This window comes from Corvus moneduloides, chromosome 6 (assembly GCF_009650955.1).
Source record: "Corvus moneduloides isolate bCorMon1 chromosome 6, bCorMon1.pri, whole genome shotgun sequence".
NCBI lineage: Eukaryota > Metazoa > Chordata > Aves > Passeriformes > Corvidae > Corvus > Corvus moneduloides.
The window spans coordinates 39,950,499-39,969,662 of NC_045481.1; the positions used below are offsets into that span (position 1 = coordinate 39,950,499).

The window sequence follows — 19,164 nt, forward strand, 5'->3', positions numbered from 1 at the left end:
CCTAATATCCAACCTAAACCCCCCCCTTAAAGGCTTCAGGCCTTTATCTTGGGTCCTGTCACTAGTCACCAGAGAGAAGAGATCAGTGTCTACTCCTTTGCTTCCCCTCATAGAGAAGCTGTAGATCCAACATACCAAAACACTTGCTTAGATTGGTCTGCTTGTCAATGAAAACCTTGGCAGAGACGACATTTCCAAATGGCATGAACATCTGCAGCAGATCCTGATCCCCAAACTCCTGGGGAAGATGGTAGATAAACAGATTGGCTCCCTCTGGACCTTCAAACAACAAGTAGGATAATACATTCAGAAAGAGCATGGATACCATATACCCATTGTACAAAAAAAGGTGGAATAGCCACTCAAGACAAATTTTCTAGATAAAACAATGAAACTGCTATTTACACTACTGCAGAGCACTTGATTCCAGAATAAATTAGCATGACCCTTTGCTGGGATTGATCACTCAAATAATTCTAGCTCTTTCTCACCACTTTTGTTTGTACTTTACACATTGTGCCACAACTGGTTCACAGATACTTGCTGTAATGAAAGCTGAACAGTAAGTCTGAGTGCTAGATGTTGACTAAACAAAAAATGGCTATGCAAAACCTGTGGTCCCAAAGCAACTAAATAAATTTCCATACAAAACACAAATAATCACATTGCTTGGAATCCAACAGATTCTTTTCTAAACATGCTACATTCTGCTGAAAACTTAGTCCTACATTCTACATTACTTTACACTACTTATTAAATTTAACCTGAATCTGAAGAGTGAAAAGACTGGCATTAAGTATCTGTTGGAAGATATGAAGGACCAAGAAAACTACATTAACAAAACCACATCTGATTCTCTGACAGTGAGCTGTAGACTCATATTCTCCTTCCCTCTGAGAACATGGAGGAATATGATTAAGGAAGCACTTAAGACTCGACAAACCCCATGAGAAACGTCTTGTATAAAAACTACTTTGAGCAGCCCTTAGTAGAAACATCCCACAGTCCTTCTTTATCTTCCGTAACTCCTGGATTCTAAAAAATGCCACCAAATAAAAAATCTGCAGATAAGGTAGGTGCAAGGGCTAAGCTGGCCCTTTTGAAAACCCCTCTCAAGTAGTTTCTACAACTTTCTGCCTACCTTCTTTTTGACTTCCTGCTGCACCAATACTCTGCTGCGTTAAGAGACTCTGGTTATAGAGTGTGGGCAGTGCAGCAGCAGCATATTGCTGGATTCCAGAATAAGCCTGTGTGAGGGCTTCCATTGTGCTACCTGTCCCATTTGAGAGACCACCACTGCCAAGTCCTCCATTTAAGGCTGCCATTCCTGTATAAGAAAGAGGAAATAAAAGATGACTGAGTGCTTCCACTGAGCCAGATCAATAACCTTTCAAACACTCTGCATGGTTACAAAAAGCAGGGAGCAGAAAAAATCACCCCAGAGAGCTAGCCCAGGCTGAGGAATGGTAATCAGCGATTCCCCCAAGCCACCACTACACATCACTTACCTGCTAAAGAGCTAACGTTCAGGCCTGCTGTAGCACCTGCCAGTGTCTGCAATGCTCCAAGAGAAGCCATTGGATTAACAGAGGAGCTGCTACTGGAACTAGGTGAAGAACCTGCTATTAAAACAAAATAATTAAACTTCAACTAATATTTTTTTGGTCCTGATAATTCAGCTTCTTCATTAAGTTATTCCAGTGGAAAAAACTATTAAGGAACAGATCCAGGCAACTTTATGTAAAAAAAAAAACCCCAAGCCCACTTGATTGATCATACTTCTTATACGTTCTAAGCCCTTCCTCCATTTTTTGAAAGTTTCTACTTCATCATAACATCTATTTTTTGTAGCAATAATAATGTCAGTAAGTGTAAGACACGTAAGATTGAGACATTATACAAATGTTGGCTAAACTGTATCTCAACATAAGGTAACCAGCAGTGATGCCCTGTTTCCTGCTGCCTAAAGAAAGAGTCTCTTGCTGTGTATTAACATATATCCTTGAAGCATCACTCAGGGTGAAAAAGACCTGCAACATAGATACTAGGGACACTAAAGAAGGCTGAGCATATGGTTTTCCAATACTGCCAGAACAGGAACACCACATGCCTAGATTAATTTGACACATTAAATAATTTTCTATTAAAAATCCTACTGCCGCAGCTGGGGCTAGGACTGAGAAAAGTCTTGAAATGTACATCCAAAAATACAGAGTCTGTCCTCTATTGGCTATTCCAGCAACGTCTTCAACCACACTGACTCAGTAAGAGAAGTCTGCAGATACAGTATCTAGCAGAGTAACAGCTTACATGGCCTACCAATTTCTACAGTTAGTTCTACAGAAGTCAACATCAAAATCATGAGGAAAAAAAAGTTTTCCAAGTTGGTATATCACAAGAAACAGAAGTTCAAATTGAGGTCATCTACAAAAATTTTTGGACATCATAAAATAAGAAATGCTTAGTATTTTTATGATTATATAGCAGTGGTTTTTCTAACAGGTTTGTGCACTAGTGAAAGAGAAAAGCTATGTGTATTGCTATTAACCAAGAAGTTGAAATTTACTGCACAAGATGCACTAGAAAATATTTATGGCTGCTAAAAATTAAAAGATACTGAACACTGATGCTGTAGAAGCATCTTGTAGTCTCCTTTCAAGAGGAATTTATTGGTTTGACCAAGGGGGTAAGAGAAGAACTGAATTTGAGGCATTTTCAGTTTTCCTCATGTTTCTGTGATTAGCGATTATGCTGCATACATCCATTAAAACTTTAAAGGAATTGTTAGCATCTTTCAAGCAGTTTCACACACACTACATATTTACCACTTCATATATGTGGCACAAAGTCTCAGCTGGGGTGGGATACTGGAACTATATAAATGGAATACAGCCTAACAAGCCCCAGCAAAAGCTCTACCTAACAAAAGCAACATGAGAACCAGAGAGCTGCGCTTCATACCACCTTTTGTACTAACAGAAGAAATGATACACCTCCTCTAGTACATGTTTAGACAAACTCTCCTAATAAATCAAAAATTGAAAGACGATGTCCCAAACTATATTTCAAGATACTCTTGAGGAAAAGGAGATACTTCATGTCTTATTATCAGTAGCATATTAAATGTTGGGAAAAGACAGAGAACAAGTTACAGTATAACCCTCAAGTTGGTAGAAAACCTAACACAGCTGGCTGAATAAAAGCCAGAGTTCAGAAATCATAGAGTTACCTTGATTTTAAAATATCACTTGCTTCTGCAACATTTCATTGCTGATCTTTATAATTCAAAAAGACACTATATTTGACAGATGAGAACACCATTTAAAAACCCTCCCAAACCTATCCCAAATAAAATAGTAGCAGCTAAGAAAAAAAAGGCTAGAGAACGAAGTGAGAGAGAAAATGGATACCTTCCCTATTTTAAAAGGTTGTGATTTTAAATAAATTCAGTTAAACCACTATAAAAAGCTGATCACACAGTTATTTTAGTTTAGCTGCCTTTATCAGAAATTGCTTTAGGCAAAACAAGAAATGCTTTAGTACTGAAAATGCCAAGAAAATGGAAGACTTGTCTGTATTTTCTTGATCCTATGTATGAAGGAATTGAAGACAGCATCCCATTTCTGATGATGACAAAAGGCAGTTAAGCAACAGTAAAGCAGAAATACAGGGCAATTACAAAGGACTGCTTCCTATGCATGGTCTGTATACCAACGCAGCCATCTGTGAATCTAGGATTTTTTCAGCCAAAGGCAGTGTCTTTGTAATAAAGTTATGATTTTCATTAATTAATTTCAGCGCAATTTGAACACCGAATTGTTGGACTCTACTATGTTCTAAGGCACAACTTCTGCAATTTGATCATGCACTATGCTAAGAAAAATCTTTTTTATTTTTAAATTATCAGGTGACAACTTGACCTGAAATCATGCAATTATTTTCTTGAAATACCTAATGACTGGTTTTTCCCTATTCATCTTCATCACAACACTAATGCATTTCTAGGCTGCGATCATATCCTTCTCCCATGTCAGTCTTCTATTTTTCAGGCTGTTGCTAACAGGGGAGGAGTGCCACAGTTCTAGTCATTATTTCTGTTCTACAGTTTTTCTTGTATTATATTTTAGATCGGAAAAGAGAAATGGGGATGGAAAACCAATATTGTTTTATACATGTTCTTTACTCCATTCCTAGCATTGTTTCTGTGCAACTTTTGGTGGGTTGTTGGGTTTTTTTTCTTGCTTCTAAAGTTAAGTTTCTTAGACCTATCTACTGAGTTATATTTAGTCAAAAAGGCTAACTCTAACAGAAGCAGTTGAAAATATTTAAAGTTTTCAGAAAATTTGAATATGTAATAAAGAAGAGCTTTGTAGAAAGATATATGATTAGAAAGATAATGAAACTTGGACAAGGACATCAAGTAACAACTTGTGGAGGTAGGTAAACTGAGGGAACAGTAAGCCTGTCCTAACTCAGACAAGTAGCATCCAAGCAATGACCTGAAGAGAAGTTAAATTCAGGCGATGAATCTGACTGAACTGTGCCGGAATTAGTTCCAGTAAAACCAGAAATACTATGCTATCTCTGAAAACAATTTTGTCAGAGACACACCAAGGCCAAGAAAATCATCTAAGCTTTGCTGGACCTTTGAGGTTGTCCTTAGAAGGAGTGAAAATGGAAACATACCTCAGTGTTTGCAACCATTCTATTCTGTTCTGGAGCAGACAATCTTATTGGTGCTTGAGTCAAAAAGATGGCAGACAAGACACTCCTATCCTGAGATACTTCTATAATATTTTCTTGAACATCCCTTTTACGAGCTAGCAGTTTAAGTGAGTTTGTCTATGGCCATGGTCTCTGCAACAATAACTACCTAACAGCAGCAGACTGTTCAGTTCCAAGAGCAGCTGATCTTCAGCAAGCTTGAAGGTTTTACTTCAACCCATTCTACATCAAAAAACACAGTTGTGCTTGGAACTATCTAAAGGAAATTGACTGAAATGGGTAGGAAGACAGCACAATCACAATATGTAACCCCTCTGAGTTGAACCATTTTGACATGTAACCTATGCATAGTCCATGAACTGCACTGTGTAGACTTCCAAGTTCCCCAGAAACAAATATCAGTGCAGATGAAGGAAGATCAAGAAGGCAACTATGGAGAAGGACTGTCTGGATTTTTCCACCAATTATGCAGTTTGAGGAGAGATGTCCAAATAAGCATCAGGTGAACATTTGGATGACAGATGGAGAGAAGTCAAGGAGTTAGTCATCTCATCTGCAGTTAGGTTTAAGAGGTTATCACAGTAGATGTTGCCATATGTCCCTCAGACAAGGCAAGCACTTACTAACACATGGTACTGAACTGCTATATACTGAGTTTCTTCAAGGTCTAGGTGTGCTTCAGGAGGGATAGATGTTTTCTGTGTGGAGTCCAACAGCCTTCTATGTGAATACATACAGAGTGAATGCACATATGAATAATAATCCAAATAGATTTTCAAGTTTGCTTAAAGACTCAAGAGTTTAAAAGCTGCATAATTACAGGCAATTATCATGGGATTGAATGTGTCTGTATACATTGAGGCTTCCCCTCATCCCAATTTGAGTACAGTTTTAAAAGGTGAAGCATATTTATACCTCTAAGGAAAAGCACTAGAACCATTTCAGAGTTTGATGTCAGTGACTACTTATAGACCACAAGCCCTCCAAAACTTTTTATTTCTGTTGAACAAAGCTAATCTTTACTCTTTAAAATTATACTTGAAATTAGGTTTAAAGAGCAATACAGTAGTGCCTGCTTCATGTTACAAGCCTGTGAAGAGTGAACTGATACATCTGTATAGGATATTAATACAAATGATCCTTCATGATAACTGAATTGTTAACACACAATCATTTATTGATATTACTGACCATCAGAAGGTTATTTGGATTCAGCACAGAAAGTACTGGAAAATGGGCTGCTCCCCACCCCCTAGCCCCTCCACCAGCATGATAAAAAATGGAACAGACTCCTCAAATACGTCTCTCGCCAAGGAAAAAGGAACCTGTGTAGTTCTGTGGAACAGCCAAAATTCACAGAGGGGAAAACAATTCCAAAGAACTGCTCGATAGTAGCATAACTTCATTTGAAAGGGACCTCTGTGGATCATCCTGTCTAGCAGTCTGCTCAGAGCTGGTCTAACCTCTGAATTTGAAAGGGTCCTTTCTGATTGCATTCTCAGTCTCTGAAATGATGGAGATTCCACAGCCCCTCTGGCATCTTGTTCCTGAGCTTGATCACTCTTGCCATTAATTTTATTCTTCTATCTAATCAGAATTTTCTCGGCTGCAACTTGTGCCCATTGCCCTTGTCCTTTCACTGCATGCTTTTGATAAGGGACTGTTTCTGCTTTTTCTAGCACATCTGACATTTGAACTTCACAACCTGCCAGCCCCTTTCTCCACCTCAACAAAACAGAGAACAAACTTGCTGCAGTCATTAGACATGACAGCCAATAAGGAAATCTTAGTTCTAAATGCCAGCACAGCAAATTGTAACCTGACAAAGCATGAGGAAATAAAGGAGAAACTCTCAGATATATTCACCTTTGTGCTTCCTTTATGATGAAGAAGCATTAGTGGGTTATAAATGCAGCTCTTGTGTAGTCTGAACTTTTCACTGTTTGTTGGTTTTGTTTGTTTTTTAATTATAGAATAGGATACATAGCTGGGGGTCAAGATAAATTTTAAAATTTCAATCTTTTAAGGATTGCAGACCACAAAGTTCTTATGTAAATAATGTCCAGCAACAGAACACTCTTTGAACTAAATGCTTCCTTGGGAATTTCTTTAAGTAGAAAACTGTGCAAAGCACCCATGGTTTAATTCCCAATCATGTGACATAAGGTTTTCTAAACAGCTTTTCCTTGTAATCTCTTTATAATCTCTTAGCCGGCTCCTTGGTCCTCCTACGCAATTCAAAATCTACATGTGGAAATTTAAAACCCCCTCCCCTCCAGCCCTCTTTGGTCTCTCACAATCACAGGTGAGGATGTCAACTCTGTAGGATAGAAGCCAGAGATGCTGGAAAACTGACACCCTGAAAATAGAGGGTCTCCCTTCTCATGCCAGGATTTAGTAAAAACTCGAAATAGGATAGAAATAACTGAGTAGAATACTGATCCTTGTTTGTGACAAAAACTTAGCAGGTCTGCCATAAGCACAATTGAATTTATTTTAGTTTTTTGCTTGTGGCATTTAATGATCACTTTTAACAATAAGGCAGCAAAAAAACACTACTTGGACATTCTAGTATCTCTGGTTAATATACATATTCTAAAGTTAAAAAAACCCAACCCAAAACAAACAAAACACATAAAAGCCACACAAAAGGAAGATACTGATTTTTATGTGCAACTCATACATTAAGTTCTACACAACTACTTTCCAGTAAAAGTGCTAGGTGTCTGTTTATACTACTTTTATGAGGAAGTTATAATATTCTTATCTTCATTAATGGAATAGAAACTGTATTGTTCTAGTGCACAGAATGCATTACCTCATGCTAAAGGCATTTTCTCTTTCCATATTGAGAGGAACAGGATGTATTTACCACAGTGCCTGCCTAAAATCACAGATAAACCAAATATGTGATGGAATTGCAATAACATGACTGGAAGGAGGTCACCTACCTTTCTGCTTCATGATGACCTCAAAAATTCTTTTTTACTCTAAATTAATCTGACCATTTGGAGGAAGAGACACAGCAGGTAAAAAAGCCTTTGCTGATGGCAAAGATATCTACCCTGAACAGAGGCCAGTGAATCTACTAGTAAACTGTTTATCTATTAAAGATCAACATGAAAGTGACAAAAAGGGATAGACAAAACAGGTGACATCTGTCCTGAAAGGACTTCCAAGGCAATGCATGTCAGGCTACAGCACGGGCAGTCTCTTACCTGAGCTGGTGAGCACACTCAGGGGGCTGCTGGAGGAGGTGAGTGCAGCGGTGCCACTCGGTGTGTTCTGAGCTGCACTGGCCGCAGCTGCCAGCGCGGCCAGGTTCTGTAACTGCATCGCATTCAGTCCTGCAACACAGGCAAGAATGTGGAGTTTCTCCTGTAAGAGCCACCATCACGCAAGGGTAACAGATCCAGCAACCTCATCACAAGGGAGGAACAGGAAGGAGCTTAAAAGCAACAGGCTTAATGCTAGTTACTGCTCTTTTCTACATTGCAATTCCATGCTATAATTAAAAAGGTTTTGTTTGGCCAGATAGATGTGATTCGGGAAGAGGCCAGGTAGTCATTACCTCAGATGGAGTTGCCAAAGTACAGAAATTTTCAAGCAGTGTTCTCTCCAGTCAACAAAAGCATAAGAGTGAAGTCAGGGTCTGAGAGCTCATGCACTCTCATTGTCCCTCCATGCTCTTTGTATGGGGACAGCAGCAACTGCAAATTCTTTCACGAAGGCCTCACACCACAGTGGCCACAAAGTAATGGTTTTAACCCACCATCAGCTGAGCACCAGCATGTTTTGTTTGCTCCCCCTGGCAGCCAAGAAGCAGCAGTCAATTGTGAGACAATTGTTAAGTGGCAAGTCCTGACCACAGATCAGCCAATGTATGTGTAGGCTGGTCAAACACACTGGCAAGGAAAACAGGAAGCCTCAGGCATGCTGTGCATAGGGAGCATGGAATACTGCAGGGGGAGGAAGGGACCCCTGTGCTTATGAATTTTACTGGTCAATTTATTCATCTGATTCACCTTCATCTTGAACCATCCTTTTTGAATGAAACCATTTGGTCAGTACTGACTGTACTTTGTCCTCTTTTCCTGCCACAGAATTATCACTAAAATGGATCTCCTCCTTAATTCTGTATTTTAGCCATCCTTGGGTAGACTAGCCCCATTCTTCCAATTCTGCCTCCCCTCACTCTTCCCTTACCTTCCATCTTTTTTGTCTCTACCTTTGATTACTTTAACAATTCCTCCTCTCTTCATCTGACTTCAGACAACCTCTAATATTTATTCCCAACATAATTAAAAACAAAACTAAATTAATCACCCTTAATTTAACAACATCAGAACATCCTAAGCAGAGGTGGTATCTCATCTTTTGGATACTTGGTAAGACCTTGGGAGCAAAGCACACAACTCAAATAATTAAAACATCAGTTTTGTAATTCAAGCATGTAAACAGACAACATAAGAATGTGACAATGCAGTATAAACTAATTATTTTCTAAAATAATTATAATACCTTTAGGATAGTTTGTTTGGATTTTTTAACTTTTTAAATTGTTTTCTCTTTGTGGCAGGGTCTGTTTCCCTAGGCAAATTTAGTTCCCAAAACAAGTGGATTCTGCCTTTATTTAGATACACAAGATTCCATTGTAACATAAAAGCAGGAAGTTAAAATCAAAAAGTTTTCTATTTTCCTTTTATTGTGCTACAGAGGGTTAAAAGTGCAAGTGTTGGAGCTAATGAAGAACAGAGCAGCTTGTTCCTTACTGAAGCAGTTTGTCATGTGCACACAGCACCTGTCCTCTTGTCACCACACTGTTTTCCCATCTGCTTTTAAACAGCTTCAAGATTAAATTTTGTTTACAAAGTCTGACATAGTTTGGGATCTAATTACCTACTTAATTTTTCTTTCTATGAATTTCAAGAAAGGAGATCAGCTGAGATATTATCAAGACCTTAAAACTACAAATTTTTTGTAGAGAATCACAGATTTGGAAAAACCATGCAACATGCTATTTATACGTCTGGTTTCTCAATTTTTAATTTTTTTTTTTTTTTTAATAGTGAAGACAGAATTACCCTGGAAACTTCTCAGTCTCAGCTAGTTACTCCCTTCCCTCTGCTCCAGTCCTTACTGCTGTACTTTCTCCTTTATTACATCTTGTTTTTAAGCAGACACAGGAGGGGAAAAAAGGCAGCATCATGTGCATAACAAAACAGATCATCACCACACAGGATATTAGTGAAACAGACTTTTAAAAAAATTGCTTTTTGCAAGAGTCTTAGATCTAAGAGCTCTGAAGAGGTAGGTATAACATGAAAGAAATCAAAGTAGGAAGCTGAATTTAGAATCAACTTCCAGTATAAATCAAAATTCTTACAAGAGAAAATATAAAACTTCGCAAAAGCTTGTAATTGTTACTGATGGGTGCACCAGCCAACACAAGTCAATCTACAAAGACACTTTTGGATGAACTTCTTCACAGACAGGGCGTGTGATATTGGCAATCACCATAAAACTCCAGGAGGCAATTTGAAAAGTTAAAAGTGTTCAGTATTAAAATCAAAACTATAGGTTTTTCTGCCAGCAGAAGAGTTTAGGTAATGTGGTGAATGGAGTTGCTAACATGTGTTTTATTATTCCCAACTGTGTGAAGACAAAAGGGACAACCAATCCAGGACTGCTATACTCAGTGAATATTCTGACTAGCAGTCCACAGCAAGGAATTGGGCTCATATCTATGAAGCTGATATTTCCCTAACAGCAATGGCATAATTAACTGTAATTCAAATGAATGAATAGAAGAATCTGAATGAAGGACTAGCTCACGTTTCTAACAACAGTGTATTTCCAACTTCCATGCTTTGTCCTTAAATACATTGAAAATGGGAAAACTAAGAATCTAGTACCACTGAATACATGTGCATTAGTGCCTCTTTCAAAACACAGTTCATCATGTATGCACCTGTTTGCATGAAAACAAATACAGAGAGCATTCTTTTTGCTATCCATAAGGGAAGATAATTTTAAATGCCAGAGGTTGGGTAGATACCACCACTTACCTTGGGGACAAGAGTTAACTAAGATTAAGAAGGAACATCCACACTTGTAGCAGAGAATTCCTGTCATTTCAAAGGAGTTGGTAAACTCAGGACTACTTATTTCAAATGAGATTAAAATGCCTACAGCCTTTTGGCTACTTTCTCTACCCTTGTTCTCTTTTGTTTGGCACTGAATTTGTCTTCTGGTGGAAAAAAACTCACCTCCCATGGGGTGGAGGCTGCTCAGTGTGTTCAGGTTCCCAGATGAAGCAGCTGCTGTCTGCTGAAGGAGCTGCAAATAAAGCTAGACATTACACCAAAAAACAAAACAAGAGTGAGAGTGAGGGCTGGCTCTGCTTCTGGGAGAAACTGCATCACACCACAGCCAGAGCGCCGTCACAAATGAATTCCTGCAGCCCATGCACCACACCATAGCAAAGCGTAAAGAGAATTCTCTGAACAATACAGCCAGAGCACCACCACAGTGAAGCTCCACGTAGCCCATGCATCACATTGCAGCCAAAGCAACAGCACAATGCTTTCCTCACTCAACAGCATCAATGCTGAGGGAAAATTATAGCCAATACACCAAGACAAAACCAGCAGAATAAGTAGTGAGAGAGAATTTCTATTCAAAGCACCTAAGGCAGGATTGCCACCCCTAAGGATATGCTACCTCAAAACAGACTTTACAGCTGACACTGCCAGCATGGGATAAATGGCAATGCCATATCAAAACCAAAGAGCCACCATGAGAGAACCTCCTCTACTTTCCTTATGCACAGTAGATGTGAGAGACATTTCAAGCCTCAGCTCAGAAGCTATTTAGAGATTTCCAGTTCCTTTCTCCATTAACTAGTTGGTGTTACAAAAAAAATCCAATCTACCCAAACTAAAAAAGTAGTAAGAGAATTGCCCCATTTCAACTATACACCATACCAAGAATGAGTTGAAATTTTCCTTTTCTGTTCCTCAGACTTTAGTTTGCATAAATACAGTTCTCAGAGCTACTCTGGCAACCCACATAAGTCAGAGCACATCAGTTTTTGAAAAGTTCATCCTTCAGGGACCCAGCAAAATCAACCAAAATGAAACTACAGTCTACTTTCTGTTACATCATTTTTGCTAAAGAGAGTAGTTTCTCTCTATTTTCTGTAGGGTTTGTCTTTATTTGGTTTGTTTTTTGTTGTTGGGGTTTATTTACTCTGTTTCCAATCTGATCTTTTCTATTTGGACAGTACCAAGTACTGTTCCAGGTTACACTGGAAGAGGATGACGGAAACAAAATGATAAAGGAATACAAGAACTATGCCATCAGATAGACATGAAAAGGGCATTTATATAGTAAACATTGAGGCAGTAGTATAAAAAAGAAAAAGCACATTCTACAGAACACAGGAGAAAACCCCAAGGTTTCAGTAATTAGGGCTACTGTGACTGGGGTTGAAATCCTCCCTTAAATGTATCCCAGCTAGATGAGAGCACATAACACAGTTTCAGCCTTCTCATCCACAAAATGGGGATTAAGAACCCAGCTCCTATCTACCAGGAGCCTTCTAAAAATGAATATATTAAACATTGCAAGACAGTCAGACACTGCAAACCCTGAAGAGATGAAAACAGATCAAATCAGAAACTCACTGCTAAGTACTGGGGTCCAAGTGTGTTGAGACCAGCCAGGTTTCCCCATATTGAGGCAGCACTGATCTGTTGCATTTGTTGCTGAAGTTGCTGAGCAATTCGTTTCTGCTCTTTGTCCTTCTGCGTGTCTGCAAATTTTACAACAATGGGAGAAGAGCAACCCTGCAAACAGCAATTCAAACAATTACATACTTGCTATCCCCAGTAGTCACAAAAATACTGCATTAAGACCCAGTCATTGGAAGCATTTCCCTCCTCCTCTATGCATACATGCAGACACATAAATATTCAAATAGCACATTTTATCAAAGGCTCAAAATCTTGTTTGCTTTTAATTCGATTTTGTATTTTGGTATTTTTTCTGCAGATGAAGTTTCTATCTCAAACACTAAAAATAGAGCAGAATAAACACAAAGGTCCAGGAGCAGTATTTGTGAAGAAACACACAACTGCACTTATCCTGCTCTCTGCTCTCTAGTCCTTTAAACTCCATAGTGATTGTCTGACAAATTACATCTGCTCCTGACACCCACTAACTTGTTTTACCTCCATGGTTTGTGCTTGGTGCATTGCTTTGATTGCTGTTTGTGCCATGGCTCTTGTTGTAAAAGTCACAAATGCACAACCTGGGGAAAGAACAAAAAAGAATCAAGTTGTTCACTACCTCCACAACTATTGGGGTGAATACAGGAATGAAAATGCTTACTGGGCAGGGAGGGGGTGTAGGTGGGAACCACTGAAAAAGCTCAAATGCCAGGTTGAGTTGCAAAAGGCAGCCTCCAGCATCCTCAAACTGCCAAAAAAGCTTCTTGCTTTGCTTACCTCGGCTCAAGCCATCCGGGCCCCGTAATATCCTGCATTCTTCAATCTGCCCAAAGGGGGAGAACATCACTCGAATATCATTTTCATTGCACTTCTTGGATATCATTCCAATAAACAACTTCCTATCTTCTACTGCTAAGGAATCAAAAGATAAAAAGTATTACCAGCAAGTATGTGCTTTCTAGATCTTATTTTGTCAAGTCCTCTCCATTAACTGCAGTTATTTCCCTTGTATTTAGGATATGGGCTTATCAAAACCAGATTCCCAGTAATGGACTGTTTCTTCAATTTAAGAGGATGCATATGAGGTACTTTAATGAACCTCATGGATGCCTGTTTTATGATTTGATGTTTCTAACTTGCTGACTACTTTTAGCTTGTGAAGACTGTGAACAACAGGAGTGTAAAAAAAAAAGGAAAAAAATATGTCAGATTCAGCACTTCTCTGTACCTCTTCAGTTCCAGGAGAAAGAAGGCTTGAATGTGGTTTATTGGACTACTTTGATCGTCTTTCCTCTGCCTATTCTATCTTTAGACCGCCAACATATACCTAACTGCATATAAAAAAGCAAGTGAACTGCAGAAAGCTTCTTTCTAGCCTCCTGCCAATCACTTGAATTTAGATATGCCCATTTCCTCATGCTCCTCTCTCAACAGTGGAAACAACAGCAGTTGCTAAAACAGACCACTTTTACTTCTGTTAGTGATACGCCCATTCTGATCTGCACCAAAAGCACGAAAATAACACCTCAAATCAAACCATGGACTGTGTGGTACTGTTTCTTGGCTCTACATACTGATGCTACTAGATATATTAGAGTTGAAGAATACTTGTCAGTGTGCAGACTGTTTTAAAATAAATGGGTCAGAAAGACATTTCTCTTAATTTTTCAGTTAGTTGTTACTAATGTCAGCTGAAGGTCACTTGTGGGAGCGGGGTAAATTTGAATTCAGAGCAGAATTTTATACTCTCGATTTACTTAAGGATGCTAATCACCTCTGAAACACTTTCTTTTAAAGGATGAAGCAAATTATATATACCTCTTGAAAATACAAAACCGTTTAGATATACGACATTCATCACAATATAAAATATAGTATGATGAAGGCTCTAGCACATTTTGAAGCTTCAATAAAGTCTTCTCCTATTCAGTGCTATAGTGAGGGGAAATCAACTCATTTGTTGAGTCTTCTATGGTGCTGGAAAGGAAAACTCCAAACTATTCCAGCAGACACAGCTTTAACTGGCCATTAAATCTTCATGCTGTACCCAATTCACTTTCTGGTCTTAGAGCAGAAAGCTGCTTTCAAATCCTTTTAGCAGTCCATTTTAGTTCAAGAGATCCAGACTCCCTCTTCTAAGTGGCAAGTTCCAATACTTTCATAACTAATGCTTTCTTATTTATTGTTGTCACCTTCACTTGTTATTACACTCAAGAGTTAAATAACAGCCTCAGAATCACCATCCTAAAATTCCATTAAATACTTTTCTCTCTTTCCATTATTTTCCCAGGATATTTGTATGTGTGTTTGTATGTAATGCAAGATCAGTTTTAGTTTAGAGAACCTATTCTGTTCTCCTCCCAACAAAATTCAAAAGAATTTCTCCTTTCTAGATATATTTACACAGGAACATGTCCTGTATACCCATGGAGGAATCTGCAGATGGAATTACTCTTACTATATGCTACCCATTTATTCCATCTTCTGTTTTCAATTATATTAAGAGGTAAGCTTTCTCGAACCAGGACTATCTTCTCCATGATGCGACACAAACTACTGCAAATGAAGAAAATAAAATTTGGCCAAGCCTAGAAAGGCTGAAATGACAGGATGCTAAAAGCTTTCTTTGCTTATGTTGCGACAAAACAGATACATGCATGTATGTATGTATATAAACTCACAAGGAAATGCATGGATAAATGATCATTTACCCAGTGGTAGATGCTAAATTCTTCATCCATCTGAAATGGCCAATGTGTAGATATAATCCATTTTTCTTTTCTACTGAACTGCTGTTAATTCTCAACCTCTCTTGTATGCTACAAGAAGTATTTTTGACTCCTACCCTAGCTGCAACAGGCCTTGCTTCACATTGGACAAACACTTGAAAAGGCATTTCTAGATTTCATACAATCATAGTTTCGTTTGGAAAGGATCTTAAAGATCACCTAGTTCCTTTGACTAGACCAGGCTGCTCAAAGCCCCATCCAGACAGGTATTGAACGCTTCCAAGGATGGGGCATCCACAGTTCCTCTGGGTAATCTGTTCCAGTGTCTCACCACCCTCACAGTAAAGAATTTCTTCCTAAAATCTAATCCAAATCTCTTTCGGTTTAATACTGTTATTCCTTGTGCTATCACTAGACTCCTAGATTAACAATCCCTCCACATCCTTCTTCTAGGCCCCCTGCAGGTACTGGAAGGCTGCTAGAAAGTCTCTCTAGAGCCTTCCCTTCTCCAGGCGGAACAACCCCAGCTCTCTCAGCCTGTCCTCATAGGGAAGTTGCTCCATTCCTCTGATTATCTTGATGGCCCTTCCCTGAAGGTGCTTGAGCAGGTCGATGTCTTATGCTGGAGGTCCCAGAGCTGGATGCAGTACAACAGGTGGGGGTCTCATGACAGCAGAGAGGGAGAATCACCCCTTCAACCTGTTGCCCCTTCTTTAGATGCAGCCCAGGATACGACTGGCTTTCTGGGCTGCAAGTGCACACTGTCTGTTTATATTCAGTTTTTCAGCCACCAATACCCCTGAGTCCTTCTCAGGGCTGCTTTCCATCTGCTCATCACCAAAGCTGTATCCATGTTTGCAGGACCTTGCACTTGGCCTTGCTGAACTTCATAAGGCCAGCACAGGCCCACCTCTCCAGCCTGTCAAGGCTCCTCTGGATGACTTCCTTTCTCTCTAGGGTATCAACCACAGCACTCAGCTTGACATCACCCATAGGCTTGCTGAGAATGCACTCAATCCCACTGTCCATGTCCCCAACAAAGATTTAAACCACCTTAGTACAAAGAAGAACTCACTGGATGTTTCCCTAACTGACAACGTGGTTCTACCACAAGCAGCAGAGGGGGAGATACTCTGAGTCATGGAATTTTAGAGACATCACTCACACTACCTACTGTATTGAAAACACACCTTTCTCTTTTCACTTTTTTCTTTAAAAAATAAGGCCTCAAATTCAAGACTTCATCAGAAGCTGTTAAGCAAAAGGGAAATCCTCAAACTTCCTGACTAGCACAAATGATGACACCAAACTTGGACTTTAGTAAAGCTTACCATTACTCTTTTCGCTGTCAGCTGGTTTCATCTGGATAGGATGGTGCATCTAAAATGTAAAAAGATTATTTAATCCCAGATACATTCACTTCGTGCTATATGAAATATAAGCCATAAGAATTGTGAAAGAAAGAAATTGTAGCCCAAATTGCCTCTAGAGAGGTGCATACATAACACTACAAAAATTGCAGGAAGAAAGGCCTTCCTAATTATATGCCATCATTCCTCCTCAGAGTATTATAAAAGCCATGCCCACTCACTTCACTACCATATTATTCTGTTGAATACTCCAAAATTCTCATAAGATCTGTTATTATATAGATCTCATAACACCGATCTTTTGAATAGCTTTTTTACAACATTATTTTAGGCAACACAACTTGTTTGTACTTCAGTGGCGCTGGAGCTCAGAGAAACAAGACAGAGTTGTGAAGAAAGCAGGGCTCTGCTCTTACCCCTGGGAGGATCTTCATGTTGTGAAGAGCATTCTGTGCTTCTAGTGCAGCTTTACGGGTATAAAATGTAACAAAACAGCACCCTGCAATTGAAACAAAATGCTCGCCAGGAAAGAACACTCAATGTTGGAGTGCTGTACAGGAATTGCAAGCCCCACTTCCATCCTTCCAATGCAAGATGTATAAGTAGAAGAGGTTAGGCACTGACACAGGTAGGTGCTACTGATTGTGACAGTTTAAAAAAGATTTCCGAGTGTAATAAAATAGAATATGTTCAGAACTGACCCAACATCACTACTATACCATTAAAACAAACACTGAGATACATCTGTCGGCTACTTCATTTTCAAACTCAGTTATTTCCTAGTACCAAAACCCTACCTAGCTTCACATGAAATATTGCATGTAACTGAACTGCAAATCCAGGCACAAAATTTAGTAATACATGTTTACAAGTATTCGATTTACATGAACGACTAAGACCTCAATTTCATGTTTTGCCTAAAACTGTGTCCCATCCAGCAACATTTTGATCATATCACAGCATCACAGTGATGCTCTGGAGCAACACAGTATTAACTGGATGTTTTGCTTTGCAATTATAATCCATACTCCTCAAGCAACTCCATCACTGCTGAACTCTAAAAAAAGAAATTATTTTTCTCAGCTAATGACTGGATCATAATTCAAGCATAATTAGACAAATACACTGAAAGACTTTATAAAATCTGGGCTTGCATGCACACCTGGTCACACTGAGCTCCTACAGGGCTGTTTGAATAAGCACACAGCTAAGACTGCAACTATGAGAAAGTGGCTGAAACCCCAAGTCTCTCAAGAGAAGTGCAGAAGTTCTCACCTTTGCTTTGAGGAGGGTTTTGGCTCCTGTCCCGCAAGACATTGATTTCATAGACAGCACCATACTGTTCAAAAAGTTCTCTTAGATCCTTCTCACACCAGCTCCGTGGGACTTGACCCACAAACATTTTGATAGCATCTAGATCAGGTTGGTCTGGGTGATCCAGTGTGCCATTCATTTTCTTAGAGCTATGGAAAACAAGAAGCAGTTTCTAGTTTATATCTTCCTACAGTTTCTAGACAAAAGCATGCTTACAGCAAAATTGAAGAAAAAATAAATTTCTACGCATATATAAATGTGGATGATGAAAATATACATATAAAGAGAAGCTCTTGCACATTCCCAGTATGCGTACCAGAGTACATTCACATTCACTGGCAAGCTGTGTACTTGGAAACCAAACACACTCAACACAGCTGTTTAAAACTCTGTTCCCATAGTGTAGTCAACATCTGGGATTCAGGATATAAATCTGCTGAGATAACTGAAAAATATCACTAATTCAACCACGTAAAATTTTACGGAAAAAGAAACCAGAACTGAAAGGAACCTAAGCTCAGTCTACCTCCAAACTACCAAAGTTATCAGTAATCACTGAAAATGAGAAAATGTTATTATAACACTTTTAAATGAGACTAATTGTAACTGTTTCCCAAGGTGAAGATCCATCTTAAAAAGAGAAACAGAATCAATTGATTCAATGATAAGTTTCTTTAAAGGTTTACAGGGCAATACTTCTTTGTGAAACTAGGGAGCTTTCACCAGTAACTGGCAAAAAACCAGGCTTAGATTGTACATGAACAGGCTGGGATTGGACAATCCAGTTAGTCACAGACTGAATCAGGTTCAATAATGTCAGGATTCTAACACAGAAAAAGAAGTCACTTCTTAGACTACAACAACACAGAAGTTTTGAGTAAGGGAATCCTCAACAGGTTTCAAGGCATTCTGTCTAGCCATGTGAACAGTTTACACCCCATTAATAAAGGTTGTGTTATGCTCCACCCAGCCAGTTCAGAGTCCTACACTGCTCTCTGTATTGACTCCTCATTTTTTGTTAGGTGCAATGTGATGTCTTGTTATCAGCACTCCCAGTCTGGTACACCAGAGCCCCTGTCCCTGCGGAAGTCTGTCTGTAACGACATCCTATTGTAGCTATAGCGATCAGTTGGTTAAAATTGCTGACCAATCCCTGCATAATCTAGAAAGGACATGGGGAGTGGAACAGCAACTATACAATGAGTCCCCCCACCCCCAAACTCTTTGTTGAAGAATACAGGTGGTCTTCTTCCAGAGTAGTCAGCTCTCTTCATCTCTGCTTTTTTTCCTTTG

The 19,164-nt window shown here is 39.1% G+C and overlaps 1 protein-coding gene across 14 annotated transcripts in view; it reads right to left on the reverse strand.

The window, feature by feature from the left end:
* The window catches only part of CELF1 (CUGBP Elav-like family member 1), a 64,303-nt gene that overhangs the window by 12,160 nt on the left and 32,979 nt on the right, over nucleotides 1-19,164 (reverse strand). For 7 of the 14 annotated variants that reach the window (XM_032111117.1, XM_032111129.1, XM_032111130.1 and 4 more), the window contains 11 exons: nucleotides 17,833-18,020; nucleotides 16,974-17,056; nucleotides 16,519-16,567; nucleotides 13,236-13,370; nucleotides 12,960-13,039; nucleotides 12,414-12,575; nucleotides 10,995-11,076; nucleotides 7,944-8,072; nucleotides 1,509-1,622; nucleotides 1,142-1,327; nucleotides 136-279 (listed from right to left, as the gene is read on the reverse strand). In XM_032111117.1, the coding sequence (XP_031967008.1) occupies nucleotides 136-279; nucleotides 1,142-1,327; nucleotides 1,509-1,622; nucleotides 7,944-8,072; nucleotides 10,995-11,076; nucleotides 12,414-12,575; nucleotides 12,960-13,039; nucleotides 13,236-13,370; nucleotides 16,519-16,567; nucleotides 16,974-17,056; nucleotides 17,833-18,020 (1,352 nt within the window). The remainder of the gene's footprint in view (nucleotides 1-135; nucleotides 280-1,141; nucleotides 1,328-1,508; nucleotides 1,623-7,943; nucleotides 8,073-10,994; nucleotides 11,077-12,413; nucleotides 12,576-12,959; nucleotides 13,040-13,235; nucleotides 13,371-16,518; nucleotides 16,568-16,973; nucleotides 17,057-17,832; nucleotides 18,021-19,164) is intronic. The other 7 variants (XM_032111124.1, XM_032111123.1, XM_032111120.1 and 4 more) reach the window with 7 other exon arrangements.